Here is a 23156-nt window from a genome sequence, read left to right on the forward strand (position 1 = left end):
AAAGCAGCTAAAACTCAAACCCATAACTTTAATAGAATATGCAAATTCCTAAATTGTAGTTTGAATTATGAATACAGTTTGAACTAAACATGGCAAATGTGAGTAGAAAGGTAGAAATATGGTCTAAATGTTGTTTCATTCGAATTGTGTGTAGATCAGGAAGAGCTAGAACTTTTCTTTTTAAATAACATTTACCAAGCATCTCTAGTTTCTATTTGTTCTTTGTAGTTCTAATCAACCCTTTAAATACCAGAATCAGTCAAAATATACTGTGCTTACTAAGAGACCCAAAATTACTAACAATGTGAGCCATTACCAAAGAACTGTGCAAGCGCAACTCTTCTAAACTGTTAACAAGGAGCAGATGCTGATCCTTATTAATAAAAGAGGCACGTGCTCCTTTGTTAGGAGCGATCTGTTCTGTGGCTTTTTTTTTTTTTCAGGCAGCACACAGTACAGAGAGCTGGAGCTGCATGCTCCGATATATCTCTGCTCATCCCTGCCTCCTGCTGGACTCAAAGTGGAAGGAGGAGGAAGGGTGTTCATCCTGTGCAGGCTCTGCTTGTGTAGTGCAATGACTACATGGGCAGAGAGAGGTATGTGAGCTGTCTACTGACAGCTCACATTCTATACAAAAAAGTCATACCTTTCAGGAATCTGTGGCATTTTTCTACATGGCGAAAAAAATAAATCTGATGGGGATTATAACTTATCCTTACTCTATTCAAAGGAAAATAAATGTTTTGACTTCAGAGAAAGATGTCAGTGCCTGTTGTGGAACTTAAGAATATGCAACTATTTAAAATGTCCATAGCCTGGCCAAAGTTACGCTTTAAAGCAGGGAATAAATCTAAAATAATTAATATGCTAACTAGCCATTAAAAATGTGTTTTTTTTACCTTCTAAAACTGCATCCTTTTAAGTACAGTATGTTGAGATCCCACAAGGCATTTTATCTATACTTTAAATATACTAACGCCTTTGACCCCTGCTTTAGTGCTCAGACAAAATATGAGAAATATAAAATAGGTTATGACTTGAAGGCATTAATCAGTCATTGTTCCATAACATCTTGAAGCCTTAATGTGTGTCTTTTCACTCTGAATACTCAGTGTTTTACAAGGTTAAATGCCCAAGTACATTTCTGCAGTTTCCCACATATTTTGACCCTGCAGCTAATGAGATGAGTAATTAATTTTTTTCCGGCTATATAAAGGAGTGGGATAAATGATAGCAATGATAATTTAGCCTGACTGCTATGTTTCTCTTCAACAGACCAAAGAAGAAAGAGAAAAAGAAGAAAGACGTATTTCTTTGGAAAGGACAAGCTACTCAATGTTAGAATCTCAGGTCAGCAATGCTGCAGTGTACAGCATGATTAAATGTCACTTTAACCGTACCCATTTTAACCCCTGTGTACACTATGCTGTAGATTTGAGTGTTCCGACTAATTCTGGCAAAAGACAATAGGTATAAATGTATACTTCAAATAACCTTTCTTTTCCCCAAGGGGCATACAATAATGTACTACTATGTCTTGCAAGCATGCTTATTTACAGTATGTATCTGATTTTGATATTCATTTTAAGTTATTATAATTTAGATATTCAGAGCTGATAACTATTAAAACAAGGAATTTTGATACCAAAAGGTCCAAATAAAGCAACCTTTTATCATTGGTGTACCCATTTACAGTATCTCACAAAAGTTGTATTCTGTCTTTTCATGTGACAACACTGAAGAAATGAATTTGCTACAATGTACAGCTTGTATAGCAGTGTAAATTTGCTGTCCCCTCAAAATAACGCAACACACACAGCCATTGATGTCTAAACCGCTGGCAGCAAAAGTGAATACACCCCTAGGTGAAAATGTCCAAAGTGGCCAAAATTAGCCATTTTCCCTCCCCAGTGTCATGTGACTCGTTAGTGTTAAAAGTTCTCAAGTGTGAATAGGGAGAAGGTGTGTTAAATTTGGTTTTATTACGCTTTCTCTCATACTGGTCACTGGAAGTTCAACATGGCACCTTCATGGTAAAGAACTCTCTGAGGATCTGAAAAAAAGAATTGTTGCTCTACATAAAGATGGCCTAGGCTATAAGAAAATTGCCAGAACCCTGAAACTGAGCTGCAGCACAGCGGCCAAGACCATGCAGCGGTTTAACAAGACAGGTTCCACTCAGAACAGGCCTTGCCATGGTAGAACAAAGAAGTTGAGTGCACGTACTAAGCAGCATATGCAGAGGTTGTCTTTGGGAAATAGACGTATGAGTGCTGCCAGCATCATTGCAGAGGTTGAAAGGGGGGGGAGGTCAGCCTGTCAGTGCTCAGACCACACGTCACACACTGCATCAAATTAGTCTGCATGGCTGTTGTCCCAGAAGGCAGCCTCTTCTAAAGATGATGCTCAAGAAAGCCCGCAAACAGTTTGTTGAAGACAAGCAGACTCAGGACATGGATTACTGGAACCATGTCTTGTGGTCTGATGAGACCAAGATAAACTTATTTGGTTCAGATGGTGTCAAGCGTGTGTCGCGGCAGCCAGGTGAGAAGTACAAAGACAAGTATGTCTTGCCTACAGTTAAGTATGGTGGTGGAAGTGTCATGGTCTGGGACTGCATGAGTGCTGCCGGCACTGGGGAGCTACAGTTCATTGAAGGAACCATGAATGCCAACACGTACTGTGACATATTGAAGCAGAGCATGATCCCCTCCCTTCGGAAACTGGGCCGCAGGGCAGTATTCCAACATAACGACCCCAAACACACCTCCAAGACGACCACTGCCTTGCTAAAGAAGCTGATGGTAAAGCTGATGGACTGGCCAAGCATGTCTCCAGATCTAAACCCTATTGCGCATCTGTGGGACAGCCTCAAACGGAAGGTGGAGGAGCACAAGGTCTCTAACATCCACCAGCTCCGTGATGTCATTATGGAGGAGTGGAAGAGGATGTCAGTAGCAACCTGTGAAGCTCTGGTGAACTCCATGCCCAAGAGGGTTAAGGCAGTGCTGGAAAATAATGGTGGCTACACAAAATATTGACACTTTGGGACCAATTAGGACATTTTCACTTAGGAGTATACTCACTTTTGTTACCAGCAGTTTACACATTAATGGCTGTGTGTTGAGTTATTTTGAGGGGACAGCAAATTTACAGTTATACAAGCTGTACACTCACTACTTTACATTGTAGCAAAGTGTCATTTCTTCAGTGTTGTCGCATGAAAAGATATAATAAAATATTTACAAAAATGTGAGGGGTGTACTCACTTTTGTGAGATACTGTGTGTACATATATATCATTTTTTTCTTGCAATAACAAAAAGCTAACTTTTTTTTTTAATTACTTTTCTTTGCTCTCTAGCTACTAAATTGCTGAACCCATTTTGTGGACTGGGCTAGTAGTAACAAGAATATGATTCATATATAGATATTATAATGTATATATCTTCAGTCATTAACAGTCTTTTCTTATGAATAGTCCCAAAAATTGGGGTTGTATTATTGGTTGCAAATGAATTGATGGTATTGTGAAAAATATTGGACTTGCTGCCAGAATGTTTCGGTTGGGTATTAGAGCCATAAGCTCAAATTAATGTTTTCCAAGATCTGTCTGTAAACATATTCCTTGCAGTAACACTAAACAAACTGCTGTCTTATGAATTCAAGTAAATGCATCTTATTTTTGGATTTTTATTGGTTTTTCTTCCGCTAGCCAGGGGACATAGTGAAGAAACTTCAGGAAGCCAGAGCCACAAGCCCTGTGGCTACTTCTCAGCAAATCATTATGCAGAAAACTATCCCTTCATCCCCAGAGGTTATTTTCTATTTGTTTGAATTAGAAAAAAATCCACCAATTTATATATTGGTGCTTCATAGCATTAAGTAATTGAGACAGACTATATGAGGTATCAAAAGATGATTCATATTGTTGGAATTTTTTTAAAGACTTCTGTGATAAGGGAGGCTATAAAGAGCCTTATGTGGCACTTGGGTGAGAATCAGACCATTAATGGCTGTTCTAGCCTTCCTGCCTGTTGGTAAATCTCTTTTGAGCCAATCCTTGAGAAGACAAAAGGAAGCAACTGGCTGCATGTGGGCTTTCTTTTTTGACAGAAGAGTCACAACATGTGTAATTGCAGGAAGTGTCTCCATCCATTCTTGGGGGGCATCTACCAGTCTATGGCCACCCTATAAAAGAGGTTATGCCACACTCAATAGTCCTTTGTAAACTAGGACTTTTTACCAATCATTATATTTAAGTTCTAATAAAACTATAAGAAAAGGTGTAAGTATTGTCCATAGCAGCCAACTACACTCTTATTTTCTCAGACTGCATCTGATAAATTCCAGGATTAATCATATTGGTTGCCATGAAGGATACCCACACAATCTTTTCCTATGTTTTTATATATAAAGCTTGATATGTAGATTGTGGAAAACCTAGATATACGCTATTCAAATATAGAACCCTACAATAAGGACAAATAAATGCTAATTTAGATTTTATATCTCATATAGGGCACTGACGATTGGGTTATTATAGACAAAGTACCCACTAAAATTGTTGATGGTGAAACAAAAACCATGATCACTTACAAGGTGACAACTGTGAGCAGTGACAAACCAGTTGAAATCTTTAAGACCAGCACTATTGAAACCCAGAGCCTGGATGCCTTGAAAATGGAAATTAGAGCTCAAGAAGAAGAAAACAGGCAGAAAATGTACACATTAGGAAAATCCTATGACGCAGTGTCTGGAAAAATTTTAACAATGACTAGCAAAGGTAAAGAAGGTGAAAAGTTATCACAGCCCTCAACTTTTGAAGTCAGACAGAAGTTGCAAAAGGACATTTCTGAAACTGTGAAAATAATTCCTATGGCAGGAAAGTATGAGATTGTGGAAACACTTAGCGATGATAAAGGTAGAAAAACTTCTGAGGCCCCAACTGTTAAAAGGAGAATGTCAGAGACCCTGACTCCCATTAAAGAGTCAGACTCCCAACTGGCTAGTCCAATAGAAGAGGTGCTGAAAAAAGTCCAGGAGTCAGACACCACTATGAAGATGGTAGAAACGGTGATCTCAGAGAAAAGGGCAGAATTTCCAGATTATGGAATCAGTAAGACAGAGGGTCCTGGATGGAAGGATAAGAAGCTTTCAGAATGGCGATATACAAGAGATCAACCATTTACAATTGCTACTGCTCACTATGTCACCGAATCGTCTGCATCCAAAGTGGTGGTAACAAGTGGCAATGACCCCATTCTCACAATTAAAAGCATGAATTGCAGACATCCCCCTGCTTCACAGTTCCCTTCTGTTCACTTTCAGCTTAACTTTATGTTGGCAGCCAACTTTTATTTATCCTTTTTTATTATGGGCACTGCAGCCTTAGTAAGCATTGCGAGCCTTTATAACCAAACATAAAAAAAATCATGACTGAAAATATATTAATGTAACTGCTTGCTATATCAATAAAAGTGTGCTTAAGCCAGCATTTTCCCAGATCTAACAGCTTATTGGCTCTATTCAACAGGGTCTCCTAAAAATGTATGCATTTAAAAAAAGGGCAATAAACATAGCTGTGGAAAAACTATTGGGTTTATGTAATCACATAGTACAAAGAGCATTCGTTTTCAGCATCTTATAACCAGCTACTTAGAAACTTACTTTCTGCAGCTTGATGTGGTCAAGAAAGCTGATTTCTTATTTAGTTGCCCTGTATTAGTGCAAAATACTGCTAATTGCCATATATTAGTGAATAATAGCAACAGGAAAAAAAGCTGACAATCTGACCGTGTAGAAAGTTTTTGAAGTTTAAAGCTTAACTCAAGGCAGATATAGAACACGAGTGAATACAGCTCTATAACCATGCATACATCAGTAAGTTTATTTTGTAAATATGAGTAGTGCACGTTTCTGAACTTAACCGGACATCAGCCGCTTAGTTAGCAGGGCTTGAGGACGAGAAGAAGTAGCAGAAGGCGCCAAATCCGTTCATCTGATGGGACCAGACAGTAGAATGACAGACAGATGACCTCATCACTGTGCTGCTTTTCATTGTACTGTCCAGTCACATGCTGGGGCAGATCCAGGACAGCCTGAGTTTAGAGGCAGTAGGTTAAATGATGCTGCCCATGAAACTAAAAGCTTCATGTTGCAGAAACAAGTACTGCAGAGAAGAGCTCTAGATTGAAACCAAAGCTGTTTTTTTTTTTTTTTAATTGTATCTTTTTTAATGGGCTATTTATTCTCAACTTGATATGTTTGGCTGGAGTTTTCCACTGAGTGATATGCTTTATTAGACAACTCAAGATATTAAAGATACATGCATTCTAGATGCCTGAAATGACTTCTCCAGCCTTTATACAACTCTAAAAATGATTCTGAAACTCACATACTTATACATAGTTACAAGGAAGGGTGTTAATATTAAAAATAAACACAACTTTATCTTTTTTATATGTTGAATTTATTGCTCCTCCTTGTAATTCTGTGTGTAAATATTTTGTTTTCAGAACATATTTTGTTGTGTATAAAGCAGGAAAAAGTGATCAAAGGCATCCTTAAAGCTTGCTAAAAAATTTAGCCAGTAAAGGGTATCACTTAAATGCTAAATTTCTGCAATAATTAATGACTAATTAATTTAATTATGTAAAGTTTCTGAAAGCTGACTTCTCACTGGCTAGTGTGGGTTCATACACAGTCTTGCACTTTATAACGTTGGCCAGAAAATTTTACATGTGCTTACCCGTTCTGCAAGACACTGCACGCTCAGCATCTTCCTTCCTGCATGGAAACAAAATTATATTGTAGATTGTGACAGAACCCCATAGCTCTATAGTAAAGCAGTGTGCTATCACATACCTCATATAATCAGGGAAACAGCATAGCTCTTTAAAATGCCCAGATAGTCTCTGTGGTGCCTGAAAAGGGTTATGGTATGTTGAAAATCTTGAAAATCACAGATAAAATTCTGTATATCATTAATGGGTTTGGGTGTGCGAGTTGCCAGATTTAAAGAGATGGGGCTCATTAATTCACAATAATTGGCAAGCCTTTTATACTTTAGAAAAATAATACTCCTATTTATAATGTATAGCAGTTGGAGAATAAACATTTGTGGTGAAATTGTATAGTTGTGTTGTCCATACTCCGTAAGATAAATTAGACCTTCCAAAACATTTTTACGGATTATGCTTGATTTCTTTAGGTATCAGTACTAAAATTTGATGTAATTTGTACCATTTATAAAGCTTCAAATTAAATAAGGAGCACATTAACATTATTGAAGCTTCCTCTGTCCATCTCAATTAATTTTCATTACTTTGGGCTGTTGAATAGGGCCTCTGCTTTCTTACAAGCATTATAAATGTGTGCCAGTTTTATTTTCTTATTTTCTGCCATGTCCTTTAACCTTCATGGCTTCTTTCCCTGATAGCCTATTGTGTTGTGCATTTATTGTGTTAGTATTTATTGTTTTTCTGTTGTAATTTTATCTCATGTCTATCAGTTTTGTCTTTTTCCTCTTAGTTATTAAATCAAGACCTGACTCTCCAAAGCCGGCTTTCAGGTCTTTCTTTCCTTAGCTTATCAGAGGAGTTGGGGAGCTCCGTGTTTTTTTTTTATATTGTTTTTTATTTATAATTTGACTCTCCAGCTTTCCTCTCACTGTGGTAATCCAGCCATGACAAACTATGATATGCTGATAATCTTAGTTCAGCAATAGTTGGAGAGATGGCTTTCTTAGAGGGCTCAGTAAATATAAAACACAAGTTGGCTTATTATCCAAAGGAAAAGTCTCGCACCAATAATATCTTCACAGGCAAAACTTTAAACAGCAAAACGCTTTAGTGCATGGTGCCGTCCCCTGGACCACCTCTCTGACATAATTCACCTGACTGGCTTAATCATGATCATCTATGATTAAGCTCATTGGGTGAAACATTTAAAAAGGAGTGGTCCTGGGGGCTGAACCACGTGCTGAAGCTTGTTTGCTGATTAGAGTTTTGTCTGTGAAGACATTACTTTTTCTTTAGATTATACCGAGCTGTGTGGAGGAGTGACAAACTCCAAGCCAGCACCTGATTTCAGCATATGAGTGGTGCACTTTAATTTGACTCTACAAACACAAGTTGGCTTATGTAAAAGATACATTGGTAATAAGTACATCAGCTGTACATAAAGGTTCCGAATGTTTATCAGAACTTTTAGATTTTTGTAATAATATCGATACCTTGACCAAAAGTAAAACTGTAGGTCACACTCAAATTATGTATGAATTTAGAAACATTTAGATACAGTATATTTTCATGACTCTAAAATGAGGGCCCTGCCAGTTGTCCTGGAATTCTACAGTTGCCGATATGTCATTAAAGTAACAATAACCTACTTTTTTGTTTTATTATTGTGACGTAGTCCTAACATTCAGTCTAACATCCTTCAAGTCCTTTCTTCATAGTACATAAATAAAAAGATGTTACCCACGATCTGCACTATCCAGTCTTCCATCCAATCCCTGACTTTTCCTAATCCTGGCTTGCTTTCCTGACCTGTTGTTCAGCTACCACTGCTGTTCTCCCTCGTGTCTTCTACACAAAGCTCACAACTGCTGTTCCTTCTTTGGTTTCTCATTCACATAGTGTTCTTTTGGGGTCTCTGAGATTGCTGTGACTTCCTGTATCATAAACTGCTTGTTTGCTCTTCTCTTATGCACATGCATATTTACAAAGTGTATACAGAATCTGCAGTTGGACCTTAAAGCATCACATCTCTGCAAAGGAAGGGTGCTTTTAGTTTTATCAATTGTCTTAAATTGATACCTTCCATTTTGAACCTCTAATGTTTGTTTTTTCTTTAACTTTTTTTTAATTTAAGCCAATTTAATTAAGCCAATTTGTGTTTTAGGTTTAGTGGCCCTCTATAGTGAAATATGTTTCTCTTTTGCTATAGTTATTACTCCTCATGCTTTTGTCCGTTATTCATTTTACGACTGTCCCTCTGTTTCTCTCTTTTGTATGTCTCTGTCATTTCAATGACTTTTCATTTCTTTGTTTGTTTAGACCAAACAGTCTTCTGGTGACAAACTCATGGATGGTTCTGATATCTACAGTTTATTAGAGTCTTCAAGAAAGCCATCTGAGTTTATAGGAGAGGTTACAACTGCTTCACAAAATTGGGCTCAGGTGGCTGCTTGATTGGATGTGCTTACTAGCTCTGTTATAGAACTTCTGATAGTAATACATGCATTTTTTTTTTTTTTTGTGAAGGCCAAAGAAAAGAGGGTGATGTGAAATGACATAGCTGTAACTGCAGTGACACAATGATCTACAATCACCACTACACTTAGAACTATTTAGATAATGCTCTGAAAATATTCCATTAAATGTTTTTCAAAATGTTTAGAAAAATATACAGAGGCTTGGAGGACAAAATTATATAGCATCTTGGCTATTTGTTGCATAGTAATGAAAATTCTATTGGTATGAATTTTGCATTTAATGAGATGTAAAATGAGAAGGAAGAGGGAAATAAATAAAATAATTATATTTGACAAGAAAGCTTTAGTGCTGCATTATCATATTTTAGAAATGGGCTAGAAACGTGTAAACATAAATAAATTCTCTTTTTCCCCAGCAGTTAATTTAGTGGTCCATTGAATATACATAAAAAAGAAGGAAATGTTTTATATTAGTTTACAATGTTGCACTTCTTGCCCTGGATCTTATGATTCATACTTTCATTTTTAAAAAGGGATATGCAAGTATTAATATGAGCTGTTTGTCTACATACTTGCAGACAATTGCAAGGGCACATTTTTAAACAAACGGGGATACATTTTATCCTCTATCTTTCCGGAATCCCTTTTTTTTTTTAATCTGCATTTAAAGTTCTTTGTCTACATAAATGGTTGTTAAAAAGTGTGTGGCACTAGTAAGACGATGTGTCCAAGAAATGCAGCTGTCGGTAAGGTAACGGGCCTTGATCAGGGTATGATTTGTGTGCCCACCCCACCCATACTCGCCACAGAGGTCCTAGAGCTCTGCGTGCCATTTATGCAACAGCATTGATAACATATTTATTCTAGCAGGCTTGCTAAAGGAATAGAATAATATAGCCTTAACCTAATATTGAGGACTAACCCTAATAAAAAATGTTTGAGGAGCCTTGTAAATTATACTACCATTATGGCTTCAGCATGGTACCATGGGATGTATATACACTTATTATTCCTGGAGCATTTAGAAATTATTCTATGCACAGTAATGATGTGTTGATAGCTATCATTGGCAAGAAATAAAGAACATACCATAATCTTTCATAATTACCGTTTTGGGTGCAGTTGACGTGTATCTAAACCAATGAGCCAAAAAAGGGGTGTATTGCTGCATACAGTACCTGAATATGAAGGCTGCAGTTGTTTTTTTAGGCTTTTCCTCTGTTTTGTCCTGGTGATCCTTCCAGTAACACACTTCCTATCCTAATATGACAATGCTCACTTATTATACTGTATCTATAGAGAAGCCTGGTTGTCTTCCTAGGACAAAAGTTGTGCTAGGATTACAGAACACCACCTCCTTTCCATAACATAGGGGCCTTGTTATATAGCCCAAGATTCTTTTGGTGGTAAATTCAAAAGAACAAAAGGGAGGAAATGATTATTTCATTGTTGGGGTTTACATTCATTTTTAAGATGTGTGCACACATTATAGTTATCACGGGTCACATGGGTATTCATTTTTATGCTTTAACCTAGACCTATCTGCCAGACAGCTAGTTTTCCTTTCTTTTCCACTGTTGTCTTTACTATTTAATTATGTGAATAAAAATATACAAATCCCATTTTCTTCCTGAAAATGCAAATGATGTTTAGTTAACCGTGGCCCAATTTCTTTTCAGAAAACTGAAACAAAAACTGAATGGGAAACAACTGACGAAGTAAGAGAAGAGGACGCAGAGCAAAGAATGAAAGAGAAGGTTGTGCAGGGGATAATCAGTTTGGAGGAGACGGGGAGTATGCATGCAATCGGGGATACTGCTCAACTGAGTGCAGAGCAGTTGGATGGTGCGGCTAAGGCAAATGCAGTCATTGCTTCTTGCTTGAAAGGGAGTGAGGAAATTGATAAAGAGGAAGATGGGGCTGTTGATGCTTCTGCTGCTAGTTATGCTCAAGAGGAGCAGCATGGCTCAGATATTCATGACACACATCTATTGGATGGCAAGCCTCATGATGAGGTAACTGGCTAACATTGACTTTGTGCTTTTGTATGTTTAACGTGCGCATATGGTAATTCTTGCTTAAACTCAGGCTTGAGCAATATAATGCCCTGCTTTGGAACAGATTTTTACTTTTGCCTGCTTCATTTTGCTTTGTTATTTAGAGAGAGTGACATCCAGTAAAAATGCACTATAATACATTAAATTTAAATTTGACGTGAAATCTTTAAAAGAATGACAACATTCTAATTAAAATGCACTGTGGCACTTCTTCAAACATGACTCTTATTTGGCTGTTTGTTGAAGGTTCTGCTCCTAGTGTCTGATTATTTATTTATTTATTTTAACCAAGATTCTTTATACAAACACAAGAATGGTATATGGAATATAATTCTAGATACCCACTACTTTATTCAGAAATGCCTTTTTGCCAGAAGCTTTTCAGTATGAGGACTCATGCACACTGGATGTTTTTACAGCTGCTGTTTTTGGCTTCAGGTGTTTTTTTCTCTGTCAGTAAACTCCCCTGCATGTTATCCTATGTGTCCATGCACACACAGGCTTTTATCAGCGTTTTTTGGCAGGGGCATTTTCTGGCTGGGAAACCCCCACCCCCCAGAACTAGTGAGTTTTTGAGCTGTCATAACGCTCTAACTCTGAAAAATGCCAAAAAACGCAGCTATTCGGCGTTTGAGTAATTTTGTGGAAGTATAGTTTTGCTAAAAATGTAATTACTGAAAAATGCTACTGCAAAAATTCTGCAAAACTCATTCTACAGTTACAGCTTTCTATAGTGAATGCTACTGGCATTTTTATAATGTCCAGTGTGAATAAGGCCTCAAGCAAATTGCTTTGTGCCACTATCTTAAGGTACCCAGAGAAATGAGATGCCTGTTTGCTTGCTGACTTTATCAGGATCACATGGTATTAATCTCTTTGGTGTGGTAGACTGCCACAAAGAATCTCAGGAATCATCTGTTGATCAAACAGTCTACCAAATTGGAATTCTTAAACTGTTAAACCGGCCATAGATGATACAATTTTCTTTCCTGCAAACAACGGATTGCAGAAAAGAAAATGGCTATATTCCCCCATCAACACAGTCTGTGTTGGAGGAATGCTTTCCATGGAGCTATTGTGTTTTCCCAGCTGGGCTGTCCCTGATGGGAGAACACAATAAATTATTGCTAGTGGCTATAGCCATGGCAATGATTGCATGCTAGAAATCCAACATGCTGGTTGTGTACTCAAGTCGATCGATGGGTCGGCTTGGGTACAATCAGCCAGGTCACATATGGTTAAAATCTGAGCTGGTCCCTGCTGAACCGGCCAAGATTCAACCCATCTGTGGCCAGCTTTAGAATACTTTTTATCAAACTTTAAAAAAATAGAAACAAAAGTTGTTGGATCTTTAAGAACATCACATTTTTTTCCCCTTTAGTAATATGAATTAACAAATCATTTTCATCTGGAAAAAATCATGATCTGATTTTCTGAAATTTGTGTTTTTGAAGACCTATTGCTGTATGTTATAGTTTGTTTACTAACCTAAATAAAAATGGAATCTCTTTTTACTCAGTCACCCCTGGTGAAAACCGAGATCATCACATTTGGCACTATCGCAGATGGGGAGAAGCCTGAAATTTCCACTAAAGATGTACCTGTAATACATACAGAAACTAAAACCATTACCTATGAGTCATCAGAGGTAAAAGACATTAAAAGGAAATTTGTTACTGTTTTTTTGTTTATTTTTGTAATTCTTGCACTGGTTTCAGTCTACACCATTCTCACCCTGATCCCGAGAGTTGTTTGTAATAATCCTTCTTAAATAAGAAGGCAAAAAGAGTAATACCTAGTGGGTAGGATAAGGGGAACATTTGGTTATGGGCTGCAAAACCTGTAGCCACTCTCAAAGAGCCTTGCACTAATCCCAGAAAAATTCCCCTTAACAAACAGAACCAATTTTTCATTTAACTTTTTTGAAACCTTGATTTCACACTAAACGTTTCACTTTTATTCTATGCTAGCATCTTATACATCAATTTTTAGGACAGTGCTTTAGTCCAGTTATAGACTTTAATATAATATGCACAATTCCACATATTTAAAGCTCAAAACCAGCGTTCATGATTTCAATTTCAGGAGGTACATCACAACATACAGTGCCTTGAAAAAGTATTCATACTTCTTGAAATTTTCCACATTTTGTCATGTTACAATCAAAACCGTAAATGTACTTTATTGGGATTTTTTGTGATAGACCAGCACAAAGTGGCACATAAGTGTGAAGTGGAAGGAAAATGATAAAGTGGCATGCATTTGTATTCAGCCCTCTTTACTCTGATCCCCATCCCCTAACTAAAATCTAGTGGCGCCAAGTCGCTTAATTTGTAAATAGAGTCCACATGTGTGTAATTTAATCTCAGTAAAAAATACAGCTATTCTGTGAAGCACTCAGAGGTTTGAGAATCTTATTGAACAAACTGCATCATGAAGGCCAAGGAACACACCAGACTGGTCAGAGATAAAGTTTTGGAGAAGTTTAAAGCAGGGTTAGGTTATAAAAAAAAATATCCTATGCTTTGAACATGTCACGGAGCACTGTTCAATCCATAATCCAAAAATGGAACGTGTATGGCACAACTAGAGACCGACCAAGACATGGCCGTCCACCTAAACTGACAGGCCGGGCAAGGAGAGCATTAATCAGAGAAGCAGCCAAGAGGCCCATGGTAACTCTGGAGGAGCTGCAGAGATCCACAGCTCAGGTAGAAGAATCCATCCACAGGACAACTATTATTAGTGCACTCCACAAATCTGGCCTTTATGGAAGAGTGTCAAGAAGAAAGCCATTGTTGAAAGAAAGCAATAAAAAGTGCTGTTGGCAGTTTGCAAGAAGCCATGTGGGGGACACAGAAAACATGTGGAAGGAAGCGCTCTGGTCAGATGAGACAATACTTTAACTTTTTGGACTAAAAGCAAAACGCCATGTGTGGTGGAAAACTAACACTGCACATCACCCTGAACACACCATCCCCACCGTGAAACATGGTGGTGGCAGCATCATCATGTGGGGATGCTTTTCTTCAGCAGGGACAGGGAAACTGGTCACAGTTGATGAGAAGATGGATGGAGCCAAATACAGGGCAATCTTAGAAGAACACCTGTTATGCCGCGTACACACGACCTGACTTTCCGGCAGAAAAGGTCCAACGGAATCATTCCGTCAGACATTGCGATAGTGTGTGGGCTTCATCGGACCTTTACTTTCGAAAATTCTGATGGCCCTAGAAATAGAACATGTTTCAAATTTTTCCGACGGACTCAATTCCTATCAAGAAAACCATTCGTCTGTATGCTAGTCCAACGGACCAAAAACGAAGCAAGGGCAGCTATTGGCTACTGGCTATTGAACTTCCTTTTTCTAGTCCCGTCGTACGTCATCACGTTCTAAACGATCGGACTTTGGTGTGATCATGCGTAGGCAAGTCCGTTTCAGCGGAACTCCGTCGGAACGCCATTGGAAAGACCGTCCGAGTCTACTCTGATCATACTGATCTACTCATGTGTACGCGGCATTAGAGCCTGCAAAAGACTTGAACTGGGGCGGAGGTTCCCCTTCCAGCAGGACAACGACCCTAAACATACAGCCAGAGCTACAATGGAATGGTTTAAATCAAAGCATATCCATGTGTTAGAATGGCCCAGTCAAAGTCCAGACCCAAATCAAATTGAGAATCTGTGGCAAGACTTGAAAATTTCTGTTCAGACGCTCTCCATCCAGTCTGACAAAGCTTGAGCTATTTTGCAAAGAAATGGGCCAACATTTCACTCTCGATGTGCAAAGCTGGTAGAGACATACCCAAAAAGACTTGCAGCTGTAATTGCAGAGAAAGGTGGTACTACAAAGTATTGACTCAAAGGGGCTGAATACAAATGCACGCTGTTTGCATAATTTGCTAGTGTGACGTTAAGCCAGCCATAGATGGAGCGATTTGGTTGCAGGAAAGAAAATCACTCAATCACACTGTGTTGATGTGGGGGATCCCTCCTGTGAAGCCGCTAGCAGTAATCACATGTAAAATCCGACAGGCAGGTTGTACCCAAGTTGATCGATCGATCAGCTTGGGTACGTTCAGCCTGCCCATACATGGTTCGAATCTCGGCTGCTCTCTGCTAAACTGTCCCAGGTTCAAACCGTCTATGGATGGTTTTAGGAGAAGAAATACAGCTTGTACGGCTAAGTACTGACACAATGATGGTTTGATATTACAAGAACTTTGATGCCCATTGTGTATGCTTGGGTGAGTGCAATAGAGAACTACTGATGACCACAAAAGCTACAGGAAATCTCAACGTCAGAGATGTTATAGCATTTTCCAGTGCAACAACTATGTGAAAACGCTTTGGTTACATCATGCTGCAGGTCACTCTTGTAGAGCTATACAGCACAATATTTAGCTGGGCTTGAGCATTGGTCCCAGACTGGGAGTAACAGCTGTAGCTTCTAGCATTCCATGTACTGGAATGCAGTCATTGAAACTTAGTACCACTTGAGAAGAGCTGCCACAGCACTATTGCATATAGTGCTGTATCTAAAGTAAGTGAATAAATTCTATATCTCAGGTCAAAGAAAGAGAAGATTTATTTGAATTACCAAATAAAGTTGATAAAATGCAAATGCATATATATATACGATCTCCTCTCTCTCTATATCTATCTATCTATCTGTCTATCTATCTATCTATCTGTCTGTCTATCTATCTATCTATCTATCTATCTATCTATCTATCTATCTATCTATCTATATATATATATATATATATACCCTGTTTCCCCGAAAATAAGACCTAGCATGATTGTCGGTGATGGCTGCAATATAAGACCTACGTCCCAAATAAGCCCTAGTTTAAGTCCTTGTAGGTCTTATTTTAAGGGTAGGGCTTATGCTCGGGGAAACAAGGTAGGGCTTATTTGGGGGGTAGGGCTTATATTGCAGCCTTCACTGATAATCACGCTAGGTCTTATTGTCGGGGAAACAGGGTATATGTGTATATATATGTGTGTGTGTATATGTATATGTGTATGTGTGTGTATATATGTATATATATATATATATGTGCCTTTCTAAATTCAAATGTAAATGATGTTTGAGGAATCCTAATACCAGGTCCCTTTTTAAGTGATGCTTTTGTCCTGGGCTCACTACTAGTGTACTACTGGGTCCTGATGGGAACTATTTTGAAATCTGTTGAGCCAATACAAGTAAAATAAATATTAAAGGTGGTTGGTTAAAGATAAGATTGTTTCAGATGTTTAATGAAAAAAAAAATTCTCTTCTCCAACTTTGATGAACTACAACATGTCTAAATGAAAATTCCCTGCCGTATACATAACAAGATGCAGGTTTTTACTGTTTGTTAAATGTTAAAAGTAGAATATTTTGGGCTATTTTGTCTAAGGGAAAATGTCACCATTGAGAGCTGTTCAAAATACAATTCCATATTTTACATGTGGCATTTTCATTACATCAGTGTATTTCATTTCAACTTTACTCACACAATCAGTGGTAAATCTGAAACCAGCAGACACCCTGGCCATATGCTTGTCTCACCCATGATGGTCAATCAGACATTGCTTAATACATTACTCAGTGGTCCATTGCAGGTTACACTGACTGCTAGGATGAACTGGACTCAGTAAAGCTATATAATCATATAATACACCAGAACTCTGCTAAGCATTTACTGCATGTAAACTGACCTCATGATCAATCCTTAACGGCACCTTTTATGGCTTAATCAATTATACACATATGAAAGCATTAACAAAGCAGAACCTGATAAAATTAGTTAAAATTAAGATATAGTATCCCGCTACATTTTATTATAAGGGAATATTGATGGAGGAGTCGAAATCTGTCAGATAACACATAAGTGGAAGTTTTCGATTGTAAGTCAAGTCATGTTTTTGCTAAATTTACTGCCGTTAAAATTTCAGGATATCCCATAACAGTACTGCATTCATCACCAGGACATTAGCCTAAACTGGGGTTTAAGTTCATAATATGAAAAGATTTTGGGGTTGATTTGACCAAGTATGTCCTATCCAGTATAGGAAACAAAAATGTTAGAATAAGTTAATTTGCCGAACATTATTTTTTTTCTAATTCCATTAACAGGTTACTATGATAAAAGATTTAATGACAGTTTTGATGGACAAGTTTTTGGCCATTACATGGTGGCAGGTTTTATAATAACCCAAGAACAACTATACAAAATGTTCCTGCTATTCCATAAAGAGGGCCTATCAAGAGGTGGCATTTGCAGGGGAAGCTATGTGGCAAAACTAAACTGACATCAGAAGCATTCATTTGTACACAAGCTTAGGCTTCATGTACACTAGCCTACACTGGCAGATCCTAAACTTGAGTTTAGGAGCTTTTGGCGTTGTGTTTTTTTTTTTTTTTTTGCCAAAGCTCCTAAATTTAACTCCATAAAAGCCTGTGTGTCAATGTGCACATAGGCTTTTAGCAGAGTTTAGGAGCTGGCACGTTTAGGTGAGCTTCAACTTCCCTCTACTGAACGCGGAAATGTTCAGGATAGGAATCTTTTGACTACGGGCTGCGGGAAAATTAAAAACATTGTAAAAACGTAACAAAACCGTGCCATTATTTTGCTGCGTATTACCTTGGCTGCAGTAAAAGTAGGGTAATATACATGAAGCCTTAGGAATTCGGTTAAAGATCACAAAGGAAATGTAAGGCAGTCTTTACAGATGGCTAAGGCCTCACAGGTCTCAACAATTTTAGCGCAAGATGCACTTCTTTGCCCTTTGCACTCACCTATTGTGTGGCATAAAGCTGGTCTGACAGGTTATTCTTTCGGGTAGGACCCCTTTTAAAAATGTTATCTTGTATTTGGAGTATTTTCAAAATGGTTTTGGTCTTAGTGGCTGGCATTTGTCAACATTTATTGATTCCAGGGGAAAGAGAAAATGTCTGTCAATATACTGAACTTAAAGCGGAGGTCCGCCCACCCCTGCAAAAATTAGAAGCCAGCAGCTACACATACTGCAACTGCTGGCTTTTATTAATAATAATAATATAATAATTTAATAATAGGACACTTGCCTGGCCTGGATTCCAGCGATGTCAGCACCTTAGCTGATGTTTCCATCAGCTGTCGGGTGGTGCCACTGCCGGTAAGGGAACCCGGTAGTGAAGCATTACGGCTGCACGCCGGGTCCCTACTGCACATGGGCGAGACACCGCTGCGCTCTCCTACTGGCCTGACAGCGGAAGGAGTAGGAGGGAGCCAAGCTGCTGACTTAATGCGCCACAGCCCGGTCTCCCGGAGGTGGGGACAGTATACCTGTCAAAGACGGGTATCCGCTCCACCCACCAAAGGTGCTAAATGTGGCACCGGAGGGGGGGAGGAGACAAATGAGCGGAAGTTCCACTTTTGGGTGGAATTCCACTTTAGAACTAAAATATTACAATGCAGTTCTTCTTAAAAGTGAACCTAATCTGGCCTTTTTTTTTTTTTTTTTTTTTTTTTTTTTAATCACTCCCTATATACAAGTCAAGCCCAGGCTGTATATAGTGCTCTAACTTCAACCACAGCATTTGACAGGTTCATAACAGTTGTTGAGGCCTAATGTATATCCAGGGCTTGGGGTCCAAGGGAGATGCGCAGGCATCAGTTTGAACACTATCACCTGTACTGGTGTCTGCACATCAGCTCTGCTTAGAACTTTTAGGCCAGGTCCAGTTCACTATGTTTTAATGAATTCCTGACAGTGTGACATACATTTTTGTCACATTATACATATACAGTACACATACATATGTTTGTGAGTTGTACAAGGTCTCGTTCATACTTATGTCTATTTTTATTTTGGTGTGGTGACCCAACCATATATAACAATAACATTCTCCAGTAAATTAAATATCTCTTTATTAAATTCCCGTGCTTGCATCACTTTGTTTTTAGATGGTGTCTCGCCCTGACACAGATCCTGGTGTTTTAATGAGCGCTCAGACAATTACTTCAGAATCTCATGGCACTACAACTACTACACACATTACCAAAGTAAGTCTTGATGGGATGTATATGTATAGCTTTTCAAGGTAGCACGTGCTAGCAGGTTCATTAACAAAGCTGATTCTATGCCTTGGCTGTCAATATTTTCTCCTCTCTTAAGTTCATCGGTTTTCTAACATACTAAAATAGCACAGCACATGGCAGATATTCACTTCATAAATGAGGCATGGGGGGTTCATATTGTTTTTTTTTTTTTTTTTAACTTTGAACTGTAATGGTACTGAATACTTTGTCAATTCCACACGCAGCTGTTATGAGAGCAAAGAAACATGGACACTAAAAATCAGTCATGAGTAGAATGACATGGGTTGCAAGTTATGCAACCCTTACTGTTCTATGTATGTATACATATTTCTTAACACACGATAGCTGATTAAGTTAATTGACTACACGTGCATCATTTACCATTTCTCACAATTGCATTCATGCCAATTCATATATGCTTCTGTCTCAAGGTCACCCCTCATGCCTTTCATGCCAGACCTATTCATATGATATGATATTTTTAGTAATGTACCAGATTTATGGTAAAGCTATGTAGAATGCTACAAATATGTTGCAACTTTATTCATCAAAAATTAGTATGCATCAATTACTTTAATATAGAATCCTTTAAGAAAGTGGTGTTTTATTTAAAAAAGCTTGTGTCTGTTGATTATTAAAGTATAAATAAAAGCATTCTTTTTAATTAATTAAATTAATTGGATAGAGCAGAGAGGAATTGGAACACCTGCTAGTTTTTATTGCTGTCTGTGCCCCTGTTAGGGAAGCTCAACAGTTTTTGTTTACCGTTATCATTAAAAGTGAAAAAATGAGTCCCAAATTTTGAGCTGCCCCTAGAAACGTAATGGAAGGAAAATCTTCCAATTAGGACACTAGTTCCGGTGACCTGGGAGTCCCCCAAAGTATTCCCATAATTTACAGGAATTTCCTCTTACTTCCTGTTTTGACTATAGAACAGGAAGCGAAGGTAAATCTCCCTATTTGGACACAGATGGCAAAAAAATAAACAAAAAAAACTGACAAGTTTTAGCCATCATCTAAAATGAAAAGTTGTGCCCATAGTTCTAATTTAATTCAGTAGATTGGCATTCAGTGGCAGATTTTCTAAGGATGCAGGGGTTTTCTGATACTCCACAGGCATGTCTGGTTGAGTGGGGCCTAGGCTGCTGCACATTTCCTTTGGTATGCAGTGATCGTAGAGTATGCATTACCAGCTGCATTTCTTTATCACAACAGCAAATTGATTTTGGCAAAAGGAAAAACTGAAGCACACCTAAAACATTTGTATACATATACCTATACTATGTCAGCTCTGTGTTTATACCTTCTTGTGATCAAGCACTGTGATATTAGTGACAAAATTATACATTTTAAACACCTGTTTTTTTATGTAGTAATATTGTTATGACCATATTTGCTATAAGCATAGGGCAGCTTTTTTGAATAAGGATTGTGTAAAAGCTACTTCAGATCTTCCAACATTACTTAGTCACTTCACTCTATATGTCTAAGGCCCCTTTCACACTAGGGTGGCGTCGGCGATAAATAGCGGCGCTTTACCGTCAGTATGCAGCCGCTAGCGGGGCGGTTTTACCCCCCCGCTAGTGGCCGAGAAAGGGGCTTTCACACTGGAGAGACAGCAGTGGCTGTTTCGGGTCGGTTTACACGCGCTATTATTAGCACAATAGCACCTGCAAACCGCCCCAGTGTGAAAGGGCCCTAAAGAAAGCAAATGTAAAAAGCATTGCATATGTTGGCAGGAGCACCTTTATATCCATGCATATTCAGAAACACACAACACACAACATGCAAGAAACAGCACTTCAGATATGTTTTTTCTTGCCACAAAATCATTGTCTCTTTACATATAAAACTGAATTGCTTTGCACAGACTACAGTTTTTGATTACAGTCTGGTGAATTTTATCTAAGGTTGGATCAAATTAGTTAAGAGCAATTTTGTGATCATTCATACTGGCTAGAGCAGCCGCAGAAATAAAACTACTTTGATAGTCCTTTTTTTTTTTTTTTTTAAACTATTGAATATTCATGTTTAAGTACAGGAGGCACTTTCCGTGTATAAAATAAGGGGTCTTCAAAGCTTTTCTTCCAATTAACTATGTGGGCTTATCTCATTAAAACTATTTTGGAATGCCAGTATGTAAGACTAATAAATGTGGGCATTAAAAGAGAAGTATAGGAATCCTCTTTTTTTTAATGAATTATACAGATATTCCTTGTTTAACGACTTATCTGTTTAATGACCACTCAGATTTACGACCAGCTCTCCCCACAGCACGCTATACGTCATTGTATTGTACGGTACAGAATTTTCATTTGTGTTCTGTACTTATGCAAATTAAAACAACGATCTTGAGGTGGAGTTTTGTGGGGTTTTTTTTTTTTTTTTAGACCTTTTTTTCACAGTACAGTAGTTAATGCTTAAAATATTGATTACTTGTGGCTCCTCGTTTTTAATGACCAATTTGTTTAATGACCTGGTCATTGGAATGGAACCTGCTTGTTAAGTGAGGAGTACCTGTACTTACATATGTGGATGCTGAATTTGTCCACCGCCAGCTCTAACACTGAGAACCGAGCGATCAAACATCACTGATCGCTTGGTTCGCAGGGCTCCCTGAGCAGAGAGCTGGTGACTGTCAGTCAGCAGCTCTCGGTTGTGCGGGAGCGGGTGGCTCGCTGAGGGGCTGGGCCGGGTGCCGGTTCAGGCATGTGGGCGGATCCTGACCATATGGTCTCAATCTTGCCCGAGCCTGGACCGGCTCTGTGATGTCAGCCGACATCGGGCTTCAGAACAAACTGCACTCCTGTGATCCACAGGAGAAGTACAGCAAAACAAGCTTTGGTTGTACTTCTCCTGTAAAAATGTCAGCATAAGATTTAGGATTTAAATGCATAATGGTCCGTATTTAGTAAGATATCCTTCAGTAAACACCTTTTTCTGAAAAGCAAAAATTACTTTATACAAAGGCAAGCTCCAGTTTGTTATTTTATAGTAGAAAGGGGGGATGGGAAGGGGAGGGATACTATATTTACTGCTATTTACAGTGACAAAAAAAAAAATAGTTGGACCCCTAGGAATTACCTTGATTTCTAAATAAATTGCTTCTAAAATGCTAAAATGTGGTCTGACCAATACCTTATACTTATGTTATACTGTATACATTTTAAAAATCAATCAAAGCACAAACTATTTTACATTGTTGAATCCTTTAAAAATGAGTGCTATAACAAAGGCCTTGAGGGAAAAATATGCGAATGTTTGGCATAACTGCTTAAAAATATTTCAATTTAGTTCATTTTTTTTGTTCATTCATTGAGATTAGATTAGAGGTGTGAACAGAATGTGCTTACAGGAGTGGGCTTCTTGCAAAGAACATATGCAGTGACAAGAATGTGGCATACGCTACTGGTATAAGTGTGGCAGGGGGTGAACGCTAATGGTCCATTCAAACCAGAGTGGTCTGCTGTGTTTAATGCAAACGCATTATGCTGCTCATTAACGTGCATTGTGCACCAGAAGGGACCAAAAGTCATCTTGCTGGGACAGTGCACGGTAATGCATTATCCTGCATTGATGTACACCACAACGCAGATGTTCTGAAAAGGTGCATTGGTTGCCATTAATGAATGCCACTGAAGCACACCAGCGGACATTACCACAGCGCAGTGGTACAAATGAGTCCTAAGTAACAGCAAAGGACATACCTTAAACTTGGCAATACGGTATTTTTGTTCAGGTGTCTACTATACATAAAAGTGTTTATGGAAGGACACCATAGAAATGAAAAAGATAACCTCAAATTTAA

General features: G+C 38.3%; 1 protein-coding gene across 26 annotated transcripts in view; it reads left to right on the plus strand.

Moving 5' to 3' along the window:
- Nucleotides 1–23156, plus strand: part of EPB41L3 (erythrocyte membrane protein band 4.1 like 3) — a 291386-nt gene that overhangs the window by 250422 nt on the left and 17808 nt on the right. For 12 of the 26 annotated variants that reach the window (XM_073631385.1, XM_073631386.1, XM_073631383.1 and 9 more), the window contains 7 exons: nucleotides 1276–1350; nucleotides 3715–3816; nucleotides 4521–5240; nucleotides 9062–9184; nucleotides 10899–11234; nucleotides 12796–12924; nucleotides 19214–19312. In XM_073631385.1, the coding sequence (XP_073487486.1) occupies nucleotides 1276–1350; nucleotides 3715–3816; nucleotides 4521–5240; nucleotides 9062–9184; nucleotides 10899–11234; nucleotides 12796–12924; nucleotides 19214–19312 (1584 nt within the window). The remainder of the gene's footprint in view (nucleotides 1–1275; nucleotides 1351–3714; nucleotides 3817–4520; nucleotides 5241–9061; nucleotides 9185–10898; nucleotides 11235–12795; nucleotides 12925–19213; nucleotides 19313–23156) is intronic. The other 14 variants (XM_073631388.1, XM_073631393.1, XM_073631401.1 and 11 more) reach the window with 11 other exon arrangements.

Source organism: Aquarana catesbeiana, linkage group LG05 (assembly GCF_042186555.1).
Source record: "Aquarana catesbeiana isolate 2022-GZ linkage group LG05, ASM4218655v1, whole genome shotgun sequence".
Classification (NCBI taxonomy): domain Eukaryota; kingdom Metazoa; phylum Chordata; class Amphibia; order Anura; family Ranidae; genus Aquarana; species Aquarana catesbeiana.